The sequence below is a fragment of the Caenorhabditis elegans genome, chromosome I, assembly GCF_000002985.6.
Source record: "Caenorhabditis elegans chromosome I".
Classification (NCBI taxonomy): domain Eukaryota; kingdom Metazoa; phylum Nematoda; class Chromadorea; order Rhabditida; family Rhabditidae; genus Caenorhabditis; species Caenorhabditis elegans.
In genome coordinates, this window is record NC_003279.8 from 10636563 (window position 1) to 10654295 (window position 17733).

The 17733-nt window shown below is 36.5% G+C and overlaps 7 protein-coding genes and 1 pseudogene across 11 annotated transcripts; 4 read left to right on the plus strand and 4 right to left on the minus strand.

Moving 5' to 3' along the window:
* Window positions 1-129: 129 nt before the first annotated feature.
* mrps-30 (Mitochondrial Ribosomal Protein, Small) lies at window positions 130-2404 on the minus strand. Its single transcript, NM_060382.8, has 4 exons — window positions 1834-2404; window positions 1174-1786; window positions 350-678; window positions 130-305 (listed from the first exon to the last, which is right to left on the minus strand). Exons 1-4 carry the CDS (start codon window positions 2392-2394, stop codon window positions 237-239), a joined length of 1572 nt encoding a protein of 523 aa, NP_492783.1. The 5' UTR covers window positions 2395-2404; the 3' UTR covers window positions 130-236.
* Window positions 2405-2513: 109 nt separating this feature from the next.
* Window positions 2514-3671, minus strand: cdc-26 (Anaphase-promoting complex subunit CDC26; the record flags this gene model as incomplete). Of its 4 annotated transcripts, NM_001264516.3 has the most annotated exons (6): window positions 2825-2892; window positions 2940-3189; window positions 3279-3311; window positions 3357-3415; window positions 3461-3571; window positions 3626-3665. In NM_001264516.3, 6 exons carry the CDS (start codon window positions 3663-3665, stop codon window positions 2825-2827), a joined length of 561 nt encoding a protein of 186 aa, NP_001251445.1. The 4 variants fall into 4 exon arrangements, with proteins under 4 accessions (NP_001251447.1, NP_740913.3, NP_001251445.1 ...); NM_001264518.2 differs by lacking the exon at window positions 3279-3311 and having other exon boundaries at window positions 2514-2892; window positions 2937-3189; window positions 3461-3671; NM_170919.7 differs by lacking the exon at window positions 3279-3311 and having other exon boundaries at window positions 2517-2892; window positions 3461-3668.
* A 289-nt stretch (window positions 3672-3960) lies between these two features.
* Window positions 3961-5719, minus strand: eif-3.E (Eukaryotic translation initiation factor 3 subunit E). Its single transcript, NM_060384.9, has 4 exons — window positions 5624-5719; window positions 5280-5555; window positions 4757-5233; window positions 3961-4701 (listed from the first exon to the last, which is right to left on the minus strand). Exons 1-4 carry the CDS (start codon window positions 5711-5713, stop codon window positions 4246-4248), a joined length of 1299 nt encoding a protein of 432 aa, NP_492785.1. The 5' UTR covers window positions 5714-5719; the 3' UTR covers window positions 3961-4245.
* A 747-nt stretch (window positions 5720-6466) lies between these two features.
* B0511.17 (DUF4283 domain-containing protein) lies at window positions 6467-7143 on the plus strand (the record flags this gene model as incomplete). Its single annotated transcript, NM_001264521.3, has 2 exons — window positions 6467-6582; window positions 7017-7143. The coding sequence occupies 2 exons, from the start codon at window positions 6467-6469 to the stop codon at window positions 7141-7143; spliced, it is 243 nt and encodes an 80-aa protein (NP_001251450.1).
* Window positions 7144-7682: 539 nt separating this feature from the next.
* tag-344 (Protein kinase domain-containing protein) lies at window positions 7683-9055 on the plus strand. Its single transcript, NM_060385.2, has 5 exons — window positions 7683-7842; window positions 7888-7992; window positions 8040-8362; window positions 8410-8720; window positions 8767-9055. Exons 1-5 carry the CDS (start codon window positions 7722-7724, stop codon window positions 9008-9010), a joined length of 1104 nt encoding a protein of 367 aa, NP_492786.1. The 5' UTR covers window positions 7683-7721; the 3' UTR covers window positions 9011-9055.
* Window positions 9056-9915: 860 nt separating this feature from the next.
* On the plus strand, window positions 9916-11279 carry fbxa-125 (DUF38 domain-containing protein). Its single transcript, NM_060386.5, has 5 exons — window positions 9916-9952; window positions 10169-10238; window positions 10288-10359; window positions 10409-10960; window positions 11012-11279. Exons 4-5 carry the CDS (start codon window positions 10643-10645, stop codon window positions 11213-11215), a joined length of 522 nt encoding a protein of 173 aa, NP_492787.2. The 5' UTR covers window positions 9916-9952; window positions 10169-10238; window positions 10288-10359; window positions 10409-10642; the 3' UTR covers window positions 11216-11279.
* A 758-nt stretch (window positions 11280-12037) lies between these two features.
* B0511.11 (DUF7774 domain-containing protein) lies at window positions 12038-17675 on the minus strand. Its single transcript, NM_060387.4, has 8 exons — window positions 17237-17675; window positions 13724-13868; window positions 13448-13677; window positions 12726-13271; window positions 12536-12611; window positions 12386-12490; window positions 12235-12338; window positions 12038-12187 (listed from the first exon to the last, which is right to left on the minus strand). The coding sequence occupies exons 1-8, from the start codon at window positions 17615-17617 to the stop codon at window positions 12077-12079; spliced, it is 1698 nt and encodes a 565-aa protein (NP_492788.2). The 5' UTR covers window positions 17618-17675; the 3' UTR covers window positions 12038-12076.
* Window positions 14978-16785, plus strand: B0511.2 (annotated as a pseudogene). Its single transcript has 4 exons — window positions 14978-15043; window positions 15781-16193; window positions 16233-16375; window positions 16427-16785. Coding segments are annotated over exons 1-4 (981 nt in total).
* Window positions 17676-17733: the final 58 nt, after the last annotated feature.

Genomic DNA, 17733 nt, shown 5'->3' on the forward strand with positions numbered 1-17733 from the left:
GGGGGGGTGAAGATTTCGGAAAAGAGCATTTTTCTGCGTCCCTATAATAATTCCTGCAGATTTTATTGAGACATGTAAAGAGAGAACTATGGAAAATTCCAATTTCAAATAACTTAAGAACGACTGAGCCTTATTTAGAATTGGTTTATATAAAGTTTCAAACAGAAATAGAAAAAAACAAAACAAAAATATTTAAACAAAAACATCCTAACGCTATATTCAATCTACAAATCCATCTACTGTTTCATGAGCATCTGAGTGACACGTTCCAACACTTTTTCGTTCAATCCTGGAGCAATCTTTCTCTGAAATATATGTTCTCATTTCTAGTCAACAAAGAAAAACAAACCTGAACTTTATTCTCCGCATCAATCTCCTCCTGAACACTCAAATATTGTCCATTTTTATCACAATAATCGAAAAGTCGATATGGACCATCGATTCGAATGTAGTTTGTTCGAGGATTCACAAATCCATCACATTCTACATTTATAGCAATAGTATTGAGTTGTCCAATCGCAAACCAAAAGTTGATTCCGTCCGAAAGAACTAGTTGAGAAGTGAATGAACGTGTAATATCTGTATATTGAGTGAATCCATGAGTGTGAGCTTGAGCACATAACGTGGTGAACATGCTGATGATGGCTTGGGAGCGGGCTCCGTCGTCGAGCATTTGTTCTGAAAAAGAGATAACATTTATGATTTTCAAATGAAACTATGTAATTTGAAATTTGACTTTTAAACTATCTCACTACAAAAAATTTAAGAGCACGTTGAACTAAAACTTTGAAAAAAAACTAAATTTTTTGGTGATATCCCTCATTTATAGGCTGTGTAGGGGTTGGAAAACACTCTGGGAGCTTTTTGGAAGTTAACTGAAACTCTTTTCATAACTCGAGAAAATTTTCAGATTTTTTTGAAAAAAAAAATTCCAAGAAGCTTTTATAATGTTTGCATACCTCTAAACACTCGAAAAAATATATAAACTTTTGCAAAAAATCCAAATATAGAACATTTTTTTAACGCTGTGAAAAATGCACTGACAGCAATTTCAGATTGACTTTTTTTTTCTAGTTCAAAGTGCTCCTCTGTTGCTAAATTTTTTGTAGAGAGCTATTTTAAATATGTTCTTCAAAATGAGTCTAAAATGAAAGAAAATCAAAAAACGCTTACTAGCTTCCTCACTACTCTCCAACTCATTCTCATTCTCCCATCCCATCCAATGAGCAATTCGTTTTCTCAGTGGTCTCAATGATTTCACTCCAAGAATACCATAAGTGTGTGATTCTCCAGAATCTGCATGATATCCAGGGCACTGCCACAATGGTTCCTGGTCTGGCCACAAATTATACACTTTTGGCGAGAACAATGTCTCTTCGAAATTGTAGTTTGTATCGAAAATTGGAAGTTTTGCATCTTCAGAATCGAATGAATGAAGTGGTGCTGATGGTTCCTTCGAACGAACTTGAGCTGCTAGTTTATCACGATGCACAAAAGCGAGCTCTCCAAGTTTTCTTCGATCATCGCCAATGAATTTCGGGAAATTGTTGAGCCTTCTCTTAACGTCACGAGTTCCAATTTCTTCTTCATCATACAAAAACATGAAACCACTTCGTACCCAGAAAGCTTCAGATTCAACATCATATGCCACACGATGATCTGCCAATCGGGATACATTATGAGCAATTCCACCCATTGCATCATCAATTAAACTTCCAAATAGTTTTTGTGTGTCTTCATCAGAAAAGTTGATTCCATCACCGAATTCCATTGATTTTAGAGTGTTCTAAAAAAAATTAAATTAATGATAATATTTTCATGAAATATTCTTACTTGGAAACTTGTCTGCAAATCAGCTGTCGGAGGTCTTAATCCATGATAAAAATCATCAAGTGACTCATTTTCTACTCTGGTCTTTGTAAGGTATTTATAATAATCCAAAGTATCAAAATGTGCCGGTGTCGGTGGAATTCCCCAAGCTTTGCGTGTTGCCATCAACGTTGGATGCCAATCTCTACGCCATGTCTTTTCTGCGCGGGTCCACGGTCGCTCGTACGGTGAGACGAAATCAATTTTCTCTTTAATTGTTGGCATTGAATGGACCATTTCTGCAGTCTTGTAGTAGTCGAAAACGCGAACTCCTGCTCCAGATGCATCGCCAGCGTTCACAAATTCCTCTTGGAGCATATGCTTTGGCTCGTGGTGCTGATGTGGCTTTCGATAGTATGGCGGACGATATACAGTTGAAGCGTTCGCTGATTTGGCTGGAACATTTTCTGATTTTGGGGTGGTAACTTCGATTTCTTGTGATGATTGTGGTAGATCTGCTCCTGCAGTTGTTGCCTTTCCACGGCAGACTGTTCTGATCATCAGACTTCGTTTTAACCCGTGCATCTTGCAATTTCTGAAACAGGGCTGGTGAAGAATTAATGAAATATTGGAATTTCAAAAAACAAAGAAAGATAGAAAAATCACAGACTATGACAGTAAATGTAGCATTTCAGAAATATTTGTTTCAAATATTGTACAAATTTATTTAGTTCGAAAAAAGAAGAAAGCACGCTGAGGAAGTTGGAATTGAAAGGGAGATCAGTAGCAGGGCGTGTAAAACTGCGAATTTCAGTATAACAATCCAAGTTTTTAAAAAATTAAAAATTGATAAATATAGAAATGTATAAAACGGTTCACTTTTAATGAAAAGCTTGAGAAGACCTCTAAAAGTTTTTCTACGTTTCTAAATCAATTTTAGATCAAAAAGTGAATTATTATATTGAAATAAGCGGGTTTTGCACGTTTGCCTAAACACAACCCTGACCAGTAGTTGTTAGTGTCTGTGAGATCGTGTATTTGAAGAAGGTCCTCCAGAAGTTGAAGTAGGATTGCCGGGAGTAGCTGAAAATAAAATATTGACAATATTCCTCCAACAACTCATTGACCACCATAGAGATGAGCATTAGGAGATTCGGGAGAGTCAGAGGGTGTTGGAGATTCGTCATTGATTCCTTGCTGTGGTGTATCATAAGCGTTGAAGAGGAGTGGCGAATCATTGTCACCAGAACGAGAAGCTCGTGGACGTCGACCTACACGAGGTGGCATAACTCTCAACATTTCAGCTGATGAGACAGGGTTGACTGGCGTCGAAAGTGTTAGAGTTGGAGCAGCGACAGGAGTTCGAGCAGATGTTAAAGTCTGGAAATACGGAGAATAGCCATAAGATAAATATGAAAAAGTGAATAGAAATAAGTGTTCGAAACACCAACAACACAAAATTATGTCACCTGCACTTCAGTGAATGACATTTCACATCGATTCTAAAAGGTAATGTTTAAAACATTTAATTTAAAAAAAAAAATTACCGGTGCAATGGAAGTACGCGTGCACTCTCCCGTACTTGGTCCTGGAACGTCTCTGTTCTCTGAAAAAGCTAGGTTAGGAAAAATTAAATAAATCATCATCTCACTTCTATCCGCCGATCTGAGATTTCTCCTAGTTATGCCACGTGGAGGCTCACTCTGATCCATCGGCTCCATTTCGTCAATATCCATCATTTCGCATTTTGGCACGATCACAGCTGGAAGTACCCTCTTGTTCAGTTGATCTGTCAGCCATTGGATATCGTCCTCACACAATTCTAATTGTGTTAATGGACGCCGTAACATTGACATACTGAAAAAGAGTGAGATAAATTATTTAATTTCATAAAAACTGTGAATTGGCGAAAATGTGTATTTTTGGAGATTTAATTTTTAAACGGCAAAATCGAACCTATGGCTTAAATATTTCTGTAATTAGCGAAAAAGTAAGGCAAATTCAACAGAAATGACAAAATATACAGATGGAAGTGTTTTTCCTCACAAAAAATAATTTCAAACAATTTCTCGGCAACGGCAATAAATATATATTGAAAGGTTTCATAAACCTAGATTCTAACAATAATCAAACCATGATAAAAGAGAAAATATATTATTTTAACCAATTAGAACCGAACCTCCAGCCCCTGCACTAACGAAAGAAGGGTCAGAGACAACAAAAAGAAACAACAGGGATATAAGGAAAGTTTAGAAAAGACAGAATTCGAGTAGTCCTCGTAAAAAACCGAGGAGCTGAACAAATAAGAAAGAAAAATAATACTGAAAACTGAGAGATGACAGTCTTAATCTCCGTGTTTGCCACATCTCAATTTTCAGAACAGCATCAGATGAAGAAAAAGGAAAAAACATTCAAAACCGGAAGAACTTGTAAAGCCTAAGTCGCCTTGACTTTGTCTTGACGACCTTTTTCCAATTGAAGGGCGATTTGTTGAGCGCGGAGGGTCAATCTCTTCGTGTTTTCCATGACTTGCTCGTGGATGCTGACGGATTTGACACCCATCACCACTTGTCCCAACTTGCTGTCAATTTTAGCTCCTTCGATACGATACGTTCTGATCAAGTCAACAATCCAGCGTTCAGCTTCCTCTTGGCTCATATTCAATCGTCGTGCTAGCATTTCTATGGTAATGCACTGATGAATGCGGCAGAACATCTCGAAAATGAGAAGGCGTGCAGACTCGCGGAAATCTCCAAGGACAGCAGTCAGGAAGAAATCATTGGAGAGAACCTCTTCGCACTTTTGAAGCATCTCTTGAGCCTCGTCGAAATCATATTTGATGTAGAGACAGGTGAGGAAATCAGTGACGGGATCCTTGTAACTATGGCGTTCCTGTAGAAAAACAAATAATTAATCATATTTTCATATAGAAAATAGTTAAACTCACGATGTCAATGACCTTCACCAAATCTTTCAAGCTGTTCTTCTGGCGGCTTTTGCTGGTAACAACGGCAACAGCCAGATAGCGGAGCAAATGTGGCGCCAAAACTTGGATTGCATTCAAATAAGGTTGCTGGTTCAAGAACATTTCGATAATCTCATCACGCCCTTTTGGATAATTGTAGTAGACGAAAAGTGCCCAGTGCATAAGCCACGCACGTTGCGTAACAAGTTCCCATTCCGTGTCGAATGGATTAGCATCGATGTAAGCACGAAGTTTCAGCAAATCGTCACGAGCATGTTCCCATTCTTGGAGCAGAATTTCACTGGCCAACTTTCCGTAAAGAGCGTTCAAATAGTTTGGATCCGCTTGATTGACAAGGTTGCGGTAGTAGTAAAGGCACACGGATGCGACGGTGTAATTTCCGCATTCGTACATGAACTTGCTGTACTTGAAGAGGGTATCGACCATGTCTACTGTGAACTGCAAGAATTAAGATTATTTTCGAAACTGCAAAGCAAAAACGTACATTGTGGTTTTGAGTGAGATGCTCCAAAATACGGACATTTCCATCTCTTTCTCTGTTGTTATCCATCATTTCCTTGACTTCCGGTATTTCCAAAATGGCAACAACGGAGTCCACCTTGCTTTTCAGCTCATCTCTCTCCTTGATAATTTGCTTCTTCTTAGCCTCAATTGCAGCCGGAATAGGTTTTCCATTGTAGGTCTCTATAACACTATCAATCATATTGGTCTTGGTCAAAAGCTGGCGGTGCATTTCGGTCAGGGATTTCTCATCGTAAATCTGCAATTATCATTGATATAAATAAATTCAGCTATTTCAGAATCAACAATTTATTGTTTAAATCTTACTCCTCGTGGTTCGATGAACTCCAAGAGCGGAATGATCAAATGAAGATCGAGAAAAGGCGCCATGCGCTGAGTCAGGTCGAATGTCGACATTTTTACCTGTAAAATAAGCGTATTAGTATAGTAATATGTTCTAATAAAACTCCAATCAATTTTCTTAACGGAAAACATAAATAAAACAAAAACAATGAAATTGCAGAAAGAAAATCGAGAAATTAGGAGAAATTCGCCGGGAAAGGAGGAAATGATAAACAACGCGCGCTATGGAATATCGGAGTGTCGTTGCTACTGCCTGCCAACACGAGCCACCAGCGAAATGAGAACTGCGAGAAGTAGAACTACGAGAAGAATAACCGAAAACTGCAATTTGCGACATTTGAAAAATATTTCGGAGTTTTTTGGTTCTAAAATTTCAGTTAAAAGTTTTTTAATTTAAAATATTCAAATTGAGAAATTACGAACGAATCATAATGTTCCTGGGATTAGGAAGAGTTACAAGATATTAAGACCCGAGCCCGTATCGAGACCCACCCCGAAAAACATTGTGTGGCTTTAAAGCAATGCTTAAATATTGTAATTGTGAAATGTCAGTTTAAAATCACATATTAATTTTTCGAGTGGGTCCCGCAACGATCTCAATAATAGTGTGCCAAATTTTACCGATGTGTCAGAGACACAAGTTTTATGAAATTTCAAATTTTGAAATGCACAGAAAAGCGAACAGTAAAATTTAGAATGCTTTATTATTAATTTTTGGGAACAGACGAGACCGTAAATTCATGTGGTGTCAGGTTGCCCCATTTCGGTTTGATCAACATTAAATTCGGGTATTTGATGTCAGGAGGAATGCCGAATCTACGAAGAATACGATTCAATTCATATGGACCTCAAAACTATGAAGGAGTAATGCATCGAATTATTCACAGACCGTGGAATGGAAAGCGAAGACCAAAAGTGTTCAAGTGAGAATATAAATTATTTGTCGTAGAGCTGGCGAGTGGGCTACATGAAGAGCCCTGATTCTTGAGGGTAGTGTGCCACCCAGTTGAAACAAAACCTGACTATATAGTTTGACTTGTGGGTCTTGGTTACACATATTGTTTCTAAAGATCTTGACATACCGTATTTCCTCTATTAGTTCAACAGACTACTTTACTTTGAAAGGTTATATCTCGGTTCATTTCAAAGATATCATAAAACTATTAACTACAAAACGATATAAAAAGAACTACCAAATATTTCATCAGTTAATTATTTTTGAAAACAACCGAGATATAAGCTCTCAACCGTGAACGATGGGGTGCCATACTAATTGAAGAAATTCTTGCTACCTATCTACTGTAGAGATTAAAGGAAAAAAGCTAAATTATTTTATTTGAAAAATAATAACATTCAGATACAAAATAGACGAATTGGATTGTACACTTGGATGGGATATTGAGAGCGACGATGGACAAATTGCAACCGTCAATTTTATCGAAGAATGCCTTGATTTTGTTGTATGGAAAAACGATAACTATTAATTCAATTTAAGCCAGTTGCTGTTATGTCAGAATACACTGAAATTGACCAAGATATCAAAATAAAAAAGGCAAACAATTTTTAGATCTCAATTTTCAAATAACCGCTAAAATTTGTTCAAAACTGTTTTGGTAGATTTCCAGCTGCCAAATCTTAACTTTTTGGGTGCAAACAGTTTTTTTTTCAAGTTGGAATGTTATATTTTGATATTTGGGTCTTTTCGAATTTTTAAAAATGTCCCCCACTAGCACTACTCCATTTTACCCTCTGTTTTATAAATGTATATGTTATTCAATTACTCTCAAATTATCATATTATTTATATTTTCATTCTAATCCATGCTTTTTCAAAGACTTCATTTTAAAGAAACCTATAATATTATCGAATCCAGATTATAGGAATTAGGCATGTTATGAGGTGTGTAACAGGCGCCAGAAAGCAAATAGTTAGTAGCGAACATTTTTATTTCCCGATAAAATGTTAATTAAACATTTTCAACAAAGAAAATTTACGGAGAAATCAAGGAAAAATCGAAAAAAAAGTGACCTTTCGTGAAACGTGAAAATGTCTTGATGAACTGATGAATCGAGAAGAAAAATCTATTAATCAATATTCATCGAACCAAAATCGACCAATTTCGCAGTATTTTGAATTCATATTTCTCTGGCAAATTGTTGAAATGGCAACGGAAAACAATACAGGTAAGAATTTTATGCAGATTTTCAGAGAAAATAACTAATTTTCAGATGTTTCTGAGAACCAAGAAGAACCTGATGAACTGAGTCCAAAAACGAAAGCTTTTGCTCCAACACTCGAGAAGGTCTGGAAGCTCAAATTTGAGAAAGTTCTCGGTAATCATTTGGAAATTAATTCCAATTTATAATTCATTAATTTACAGGTAGTGGCTCCTATTCCCGTGTGGCACGCGCAACTTTCGGAGAGAAAAAGCTCGAAGTTGCAGCGAAAATCATCAACATTACGCCAACTCGTGAAAAAGAGGACTACATCAAAAAGTTTTTGCCACGTGAAAAAGAGATTGTCAAGCTCTTGAAACACGATAATATTTGTCGTTTGTACGAGATGATTTCATTTCAAGATCACATCATCTTCGTCAATGAGTACTGTGCTGGAGGAGATTTGCTCCGTAAAATGAAGGATATCGTGGCAATGAAAGAGGAAGATGCAAAGTTCACATTTCGTCAACTTATTGCAGCACTTACTGTAAGTTTTATATCAGAAAACTGTTTTTCTTAAATTTATAAATTCAGCATCTGCAATCCTATAACATTGTGCATCGGGATCTCAAATGCGAAAATATCTTTATGGATAAACATGGAAATGTGAAGCTCGGCGACTTCGGATTCTCGAGAATTCTGAAACCGGGTGAAAAATCTGGAACATTCTGTGGATCGCGAGCATATGTGGCTCCAGAAATTTTTCGTGGCAGAGAATATTCTGGAAATGCAGTTGACGTATGGAGTACTGGGGTCATTCTCTACATAATGCTGGCTGGATCAATGCCATTTGATGATCGTGACCCAAGGAAAATGATCGAGAGACAGTTGGCACATAAAATTAAGTAGTTTTTTTTTAAAAGACAACTCAAGTTAAATTTCTCATTTCAGATTCCCGAAAAGTTGCACATCATCGGTCTTTTCGAAGGCTCTGGTCCTTGAGATTCTCCAGCCACATGCACCGAACCGTCCGACCTACAAAGCAATTTGTGAATCTGAATGGCTCCGTACTCAACCGTACTACATGAAACCCAATGAGCCACCAAAAGTATTGGCAACTCGAATTGTGTCACCTGCAACTCCGATTGTTCCTGTCTCAGGAAAACCGAAAGAAGTCAAGAGACAGCAAGGATGAACGGCATGTGAACTTATTGTGACAGTGAATAAAGCATTTTAGTAGATTTATTCTTTTAAAACAAGATTGTAGTTTGTCTGTCATAAAGCGATTTCATGCCTTTGCAGTGTATCAAGAAAAGTACACAACCTCTTCAATTGAACATTTCCATTCGATATTAATCGGAAACACATTTCAGATACATTTCAGACAGTGGAAGTGACGCAAGGGAGCTGTGCTGAGACTTGTGTTTAGGCTTACTATTAGGCTTAGGCTTCAGCTTAGAATTCTATTTAGGATTAGGCTTAGACTTAGGCTTAGGCGTAAGTCTAGTAAAAGCATACTTCAACATTTTCTAGATGACAATGAAGATGGCCGAACTGCTCACCAAATTGAAAAATTTAGTTGACACTGTAGTAATTATATTAATTTTCATGAAAACGGTTGGAATTAGATAACCTCGATTTACTTATAAATTGATTTCATTAGAGGATGACTGAAAAGTCCAAAATTCTAAAAATACTTGTAAAATAGGTATTATTGCAGCTGGAGGTGAGTTAATTCTTGGTTGTACATACAATAAACAGATGTTTTGTTAAATTAAAATAGGTTACTTATGTATTATTTATATCCCCTTACTTTGCAAAAGTAATTTTTTAAATGCAATTTTGAGGAGCATTTGTATATTCAGGCTTCGGAAATGACTATTTCTAAGCCTTAAAAAAATGAAAATTAAATTAAATTCAAAAATGAGATAATTCCATAAATATAAATTTTAAAAAAAGTTCACGGGAACAATTTGAAAATAGTTGGGGAAAAATTGCCAAAGTTCATTATTTTATTCGTGACCCTATATTCTCCCTCGTTTAAGCTGTACTGCCTCGGTTTTTTTCGCAAATTAAATTTATTTCTCGATATCTCCAGTCTGCGATACACAGCTTTTCTTCTTGAAAAGCTTTTAAAGTGAGTTTTGGCCATAAAGTTTGTAACTTTATCATTAATGTTTTAGAGTTTTGTCTAATCATGATTTTGAGCTGAATTTAAATAGAAAATTACACTTTTTGAAAGTTTCGAACCGAAAATATGTACATTTCCTTTTTTCAATTTGTTTTTCTTTCTGTTATCCAAATTTTTCGCTTTGATTGAAGGTTTTTCTTTAGAAATAATTAAATATTTCAGACAACTTCAATATGGCAGGCCAAAGCAAGATCATCGTTGGAGGAGTAATCGGCGGAACATCTGAACAAGAGTAAATTGAATTAAAAGGTTATCGAAAAATAATTTTTTTCAAATTTCAGGCCAAAAGGATTTCTTGATTTACCGGTGGAACTCTACCAAAAAATTATTGGAAAACTGGATTTACACGAGAGGTGAATTACAAAACAATGAGTATTGAAATAATTATTATGATTTTTTTAGATTTCGCGTACGAAAAAGCAATCAAACTCTCCGCCAGTTCATTGATCAAATGGATCCTGCAATTTCACAAATCCGTGTGTCCATTTCTGATAGTGACAGTAAAGAAGTGAAGGTCACGTATTTTCATGAATTCAAGGAGAAGCGCAAACAGTATGAAGTTCACTATCAGCAAGAATCAAATGACTGTGTCGTATTGAAGAATGCGATGATTGGGTTTCAAGAAGTGTTCGAGTTATGGCAGAAATGCTAAGCTCGTCGATATATCCGGATGTGAAAAACATTTCTACTTGTGGACTTCCATCTTCTCAAATTGCTCAAATTCTTCCGAGCTTCCAGGCTGGAAAGCTGGAAAATCTGGATTTATACTATTGTGGAAAACCGACGGCTGAAGATATGGAAACAATTGTCAACTCTGATCAGTGGAAAAATGCAAAAAATATTAGCGGATTTCGTGGTTTGAGTAATATTCGAATCAAGGATCTCCTTCATTTCTCACTTGTTTGCGTCGATTATGCAACAATTTCGGTGGAAACAGCTATTGAAATCAAGGATGTTAGTTTGATAAGTCTAGTTTCGCTGAATTTCACTTTAATATTATTTCAGATTTTGTTGACTTCTAGTAACATCAAGCATGCATATTTCACCTCGAAAAGTGTCTTGGACGTCAATGTTATTCGAGTTTTTGATCCGAAAGCAGCCAAAGTTCATCGAAAAAGGAATCTTTCCAATTTGGTGCGAAACACGGATTTTGCAGATTTCACATTTTCGAGCAACCAAAAAGTTCTCCGTTTCAAGAAGAAAAATTAATTCCCACTACTAGAACTGTCTTGTGTTTGAATTGTGTATTTTCAAAATGAAGTGATCAGATTTTTTTTTGATTAACTCCTAAGATGGTAATTATCTTGGAGAGTACATGTGTGTTATACATTATTTAGGTAAAGATTTGATAATGTTGCAAAGGTGCGCGCCGTTGGAATAAGGTTTTCAGAATAATTTCTGGGCCCTCCGGCCAGTTCGTGACAAAAGTTTCCACTATCATCTGCATATTTATTTTTTTTGCCCTTCCTTTTGTTTTGTAGACCGATTAGAGTACACAAAACTTGGACGATGGCAGAACCATCTGCCATTTGGTGAAAAAAGTTTTACCCGTTTCTTTCTTCCTGTTCAAAATTGACATTTGTTGTGGTTGGAGGTGATGGTCCACTGTTCGTGAATCCTGGAGTTGTGATGTCTTGCCGACGTGCCTGCCTTATACCTTCCTGCATCACATTGACCTTTGCAATCTGCTCGGTCCCCCTTGCCATCGAATCATTGATCAGTGACAGCTGCCTCACCTTATCGGCAATGCTCTCAATTTCAGAGCTCACACAATTTTTCGCGGTCTCCAAATCGGTGACGCTCTTGCGACGTGAGTAGGATCTTGCAATTTGGCTTGGTGCCGGATTTGGGGGAAATTGGACGAATTTCACTGATAGATTCTTCGGAGCATTCTGAAAAATACAACAAAAGTGCATGTTTGGAGACGTGCAAGGAAATTGGTGAACCCAGAATCTCTACCATCTACCAAGTAGATTATTCAGGTCACTCTGGAAACATTAAAATCTGAAAATCAACTATAGTCAAAAAAAAAATTCAGGAAATGATTTATTGGATAAAGTGTTTCTAGTGTTATTTCTTTGAGCTTTTAGTAGTATTCAAAGTGCGATGTTCACTGATTGTCGATCCATTATCCTTTTCTGCAGTTGCCTTTTCCATTATTTTAGTATCCAGAAACATTCCCTAAAATATAATTTTTTGTTTCTAGAAAATCCATTTTCCTACTTTACCTGACAATCATCCTCTCTTTTTGTCTCTTCAAATGATTTTACATCTCCGGGTCCCAGAATAAGTCCCATCAGAATACCACGATTTCTACGGCGGAAATTTCCAACTGAAAACGATTGATATTTGTCTAAATCTGTTGAAATTAAAGCTTACAAGTGTCTTCTGGTCCATCTTCAAATGATTTGTGCTTTGGATACGAGAAGAAAACACGGAACCAGTTGATTCCATTCTTTTGCTTTTCGGCTTCAGATTTCCATTCTGTAAAACATTGATTGGGGCTTTGAGCTCAAGAAAAAAGCATACCATTGAATTTTGCAGTCCATGTTTTTGGAAGATATTGGGGTGACACCAAGAACTCTTTCATCATTGCTGCTTTCAGCTGGAAACATATAACATTATAATAGATGTGAGAACTCTAAAGTTAAGTAGAAACTTCTAGGAAAACAAAACTTCGGAAGTATATTTTTGGTCTTATTAATTTAAAAAAGTTTACCTTATCCCTCTTCTTCATAACAGCCTTTGTCTCCTCATCAACCGCACAATTATTCTTTTGCAAATAATCAATAATCTTATCCAATGCAGAATCCAAGACAGCCAATACATTTGAATCCAGCTTCTGCTTTCCTGAGAAGAACTTGGCAAGTACTTCGTTCTCCTCTGGTGTCAGACATTTCTCGATTGCCGCGTGCTTTTTGGCTACTTTAAGAAGACGTGGCGCCAACTTCAGAATCTCCTTTTCGTCAACATCTGACGTCATCTTCTCAAATTCATCATCATCCAGCTTATCAAATGCTCCAGCTTGATTCTCAGCAAGTGGCGTAGTGGAAAAGTTCTTTGATACAGAAATTGATGGATTCGAGTAGACAACTGTCAATGGAACATTCTCTCGTTTACTTTTATCGTCTTCTTTCTTGGCAGCATCTGAGTTGTTCTGAGGAGTTGGCTGAATGTCCACAGGATTCGGAGGCTCTGACGGAGCTTTTGGAACTTCTGGGGAATCGGGAAGAACTTTTTGTTCCAAGACAGCGGGTGGTTCAATCTGAAATAGTGAGTTTTTAGAGATTTTAGTAGCAAGTAGAAAATAATAATTGGTAGACAGGCATGTCTTGAGACGTACGTGCCTGCCTATCATCTATTTTCAGAAAGTTACACGCATGTAGGGTTTAGGCAAGGTCGCCTGCAGGTACGCATGAATTTGTTTCCCCATTTACTCACCTTGTTCACATTTCCAACTTCCAACTTTTCCTCCGACTTTTGCTCAACAACTTTCTCGTCTTTCTGCTCCTTTCCCTCCAAAACTGGCTCCACAAATTTATGCTCTTCAACTTTTACTTGTTCAGGTGCCATCGGCTTCTTCTCCTCTTCAACAGGCTTCTCCATCACCTCATTCGGCTTCAAATCTTCTTTTTGCACCAAATTTGGATCGGGAGATTTTTTGGCTTTTTCTGGAATTATAGAGATTCACTTCAATTCTGAAAATGTTTTAAATACCTGCAGAACTTCTTTTCTTTGAAGTTTGAGAAGATTGATCAGTGGCAGAAGATGATGAAGATGGAATGGATACAGTTTCACCCTTTTTCTCAGTTTTTGCCTTCTTCTTTGGTTCAGATTTGATCGAGGTTTGCGATTTGTGACTCTTAAAATGTTTAATTTACAGATCGGTTTTAACAGGCTGTTCACTGTGGGTCTCGCCACGATCTCAGTCACAGTGGTTGTTACAGGAGCCAAATTTTATGTTCATTTAAAGTAGAAAATAAAGCTTATAAATTATCAAACTGTGAAGGGCTCAGAGAACGTTAACCACCGAACACTCAAGTTTTCAAAAATAGATACGCATAAGTTCAAACCGCCATAACTTAAGCCATAACCACCTATTGTCGCTGAATTTCCACTATTTTGCCACCTATTGTCACCAATCTGCCACCATTTTGCCGCCTTTCCCTAACCATTTTTCGCCTTTCTACATTTTGGTGGTAGAAAGGTGGCAAAAAGGTGGGAGAAAGAAGACACGAAATGCCGAGTTGGTACATTTCGATGGTTTCAGAAAGTTTTTTACATTTTTTTTTTCATTTTTTTTTTCACCATTTTTTTTCACCACGCGTAACGTCGTTGTTCAAAAGTTACAGTGTCCTTAAAAGTTACAGTGTCCTTAAAAGTTACAGTGTCCTTAAAAGTTACAGTGTCCTTAAAAGTTACAGTGTCCTTAAGATAAACAATGTATTCAGCTTTTGAACAATGCCAAAGATTTTTGAAGTTTTGCAATTTTTCCCAATAGAAACGATCGCTCTCAAGAACAAAATAATGCATGTAGCGATGGCTCAGACGTGGGTACGGCTTTATTAAACTACAGTAACCCACTTCTCGTGTTTAGGCGATTTCTTTCACTTTTTCATGTATATAATACGTATTTCCACGTATATGATACGTAATACTTATTATTTCTATTTTAACCTATTGTAGAGAAGAAAATGTTCTCAAGAATCGAAGAACAATACAAAGCAGGGTGACTGGGTTACTGTAGTTATTAAAGGTGCGTCCATGTCCCGACTGAAAATATATATTCCACGGGGAGGCAAAGCTAACGTGGCCGCGAGAGCTGCGCCGGCTAGGCCACCGCCTCCTATGGTTAAGAATTTTGATCGAATAAACATTTTTAATTTGACTTATATGCTTATTTTTCTTCGTTTTTTCTTATTTTTTCTTGTTTTTTTTTGTTACTACGTGGAATAAGCATAATGTTTTCAGCTAATCTACGCAAACCGCTTCGAAATTCGATGGATTAAACCGGACAAAGGTAAGAAACGTCGAAAAGTAAGTTATTATTCAAAATATCTCGAAAAATTATGGTACAATATTTCTGAAAACCTACTCAAATATGGAAAAATATATGCTGATTCCGGATTGAAAAGTCTTGAACCTCAATCTCGCGTATTTCTTATTGAGTTTCTCGATTTTAGTGAAAAATTCGAGAAATTCAGTGCAATTTCGAATTAAAAATTAAATTTTTCCAAGAATTATGGTACAATATTTCTGAAAACCCACTCAAATATGGAAAAATATATGCTGATTCTGAATTAAAAAGTCTTGAACCTCAATCTCGCGTATTTCATATTTAGTTTCTCAATTTTAGTGAAAAATTCGAGAAATTCAGTGCAATTTCGAATTAAAAATTAAATTTTTCCAAAAATTATGGTACAATATTTCTGAAAACCCACTCAAATATGGAAAAATATATGCTGATTCTGAATTAAAAAGTCTTGAACCTCAATCTCGCGTATTTCATATTTAGTTTCTCAATTTTAGTGAAAAATTCGAGAAATTCAGTGCAATTTCGAATTAAAAATTAAATTTTTCCAAAAATTATGGTACAATATTTCTGAAAACCCACTCAAATATAGAAAAATATATGCTGATTCTGAATTAGTAACATTTGAAACTCAATCTCACGTATTTCATAATTTTTTTTTCGATTTTAATGAAAAATATATTCAGTGCAATTTTCGATTTTTTTTCAAAATATTTTCTCTTAATGTTTTTATAATTTCCAGATATTACGTTGTCGCTGCATTAGAAGATTTCAAGACAAAATTCGAAATATATGCGAACAAGAAGAAGCTGTTCGAAGTATTAATAAGGAAGGCTAAGCAGCAATAAGTGCTCTTACAAGGGCTCAAGTGCCGCAGAAGAAGCCAAAGAAAGTAGGACTGCAAGGTCAACTGCTCAATCAGCCACTATTTAAGAAGAAACTACAAGTCAGATCGGTCCGAAGGCAATCAAAAGTTCCAAGCAGAAGAAGTGAAGCTCATGGAAGAGGTTGGAAAGCACAAGTCTGAAGTTCATGAAGCACTCGGCGATTTGGTGGATACAAGATGTGTGATCGAAAATTTCAAAAAAATCTGATCAAAATCTTTGAAGCAATTCCACTCAGCAACCAGAATATTGGATTCGTTTCCGAGGATAAGTATGTGAATTTTCTTTAAATTTGAAAATTTAGAAGTTGATTTTCAGGTGCAATGGTGAAGGAGCTTCAACATCGTTCAACGAGGAAGCCGTTTTCATGCCGTACCTCAATGATCCTGTTCAATTCCGTAAAAAAAAGTTCGCTTTATTGCAAAGGAGCAAAACTTCGATGGAATTCTTGAGGTGTTACTTATTTTTTAATTTTTAAAAATTAAAAATTTCTAAATTTCCTAGAAATGCGACACGCTTCGTGAGAGGACCCTCGCTGAATTGGGAGCCCGACTCGTGAATCGAAAGTATCAAACCGTTGTGAAACTCTTCGATCGTGCCACGTTGCTCGGTAGCATGATCAGAAGGACGCCGAGAAGAAGTGATAGGATAAGGAGACGACTGCCAAGAAGATCAAGCCATGCTTGTTCTTTCTAATAATGTTTTTTATATTCCGTTCCTGTTCAGATTTTTATTCACCCCTCCCCATTCGGTTAATGTTCTTCTCTCTCATTTCCTTGTTCAGCATATTTACTTAGTATCCCTCTCTGACGAGTTTTATATTGGTTTTCGAGACAATGAATGTTTTAAACGTTATATTGATGTTATTAAATGTGTTATTCAGTCAATCGGAAGAAAAACTAGATAAAAACAAACTATTCAGCTAAAATTCATCGAAAAAAGAGGAAATTTTCGGTTTTTCTCAGAAAATCAGTGGAAACATAATGAGAAACATAAAATATGCACTTTTTTATTTTTTAAATTACTATTCTGTATCACAAAACATTTTTTTTCGACTTTTATTCGCTTAAATAATGAGAAAAGCGCTTTTAGCCAGAGCTGATATTGACGAATTGTCGTCAAATAAAATACGCGTACGCAAAGTACGCAATAGTGTACAAAACTTATTCGCGTTGAATATTCAGTCAGCCAAATGGGACTACTGTAGAAATTTCTTCAGCCACGTTAGCTTTGCCTCCCCGTGATTCCTGGCGAGACCTCCGAATGTTGCAGATAGTGCTATCGCGGCAATACCCAAAAGCAAACTACAGTAACCTTTTCCAACGGTTTCTTTTCTGTTCGTTGCTTCTTGTGTTTTCTAGTCCCAGTCTTTTTCTTCGAAGTCTTCCAAACCGTTGGCTTTTCAGGTAAAACGTATACCATCGGCTGACTGGGACCATCAATCTTTTCCAGAATAGTTGGTGTTTCATCTGGATCATCAGCCTTCACAAATATTCCCCTCTTCCTCATTTCTGCTCTTTTTGCCTGTTTTCTCTCTTCTGGTGTCAATGTTTTCTTCTTTTCATCTGGCTTGTTTTTCAGAAATTGTTTGTATTGATCTTGAACTACTCCTGCCGTCACTTTTTTACCTGAGAAGAGCTTCTCTCTGAAATTGGCCTGAAATTTTGTTTGCTTACCGAGATTTGATCCTAACATTGTTCAATTCCACAATGAACACGAATTGCAAACGATGGAAAAAACTGAGTTCTTTGAATAATATGGGAATAAATTTGAAAGTTCGTTGTTGTTGTTCCGTGGAAATAATTTTAGAA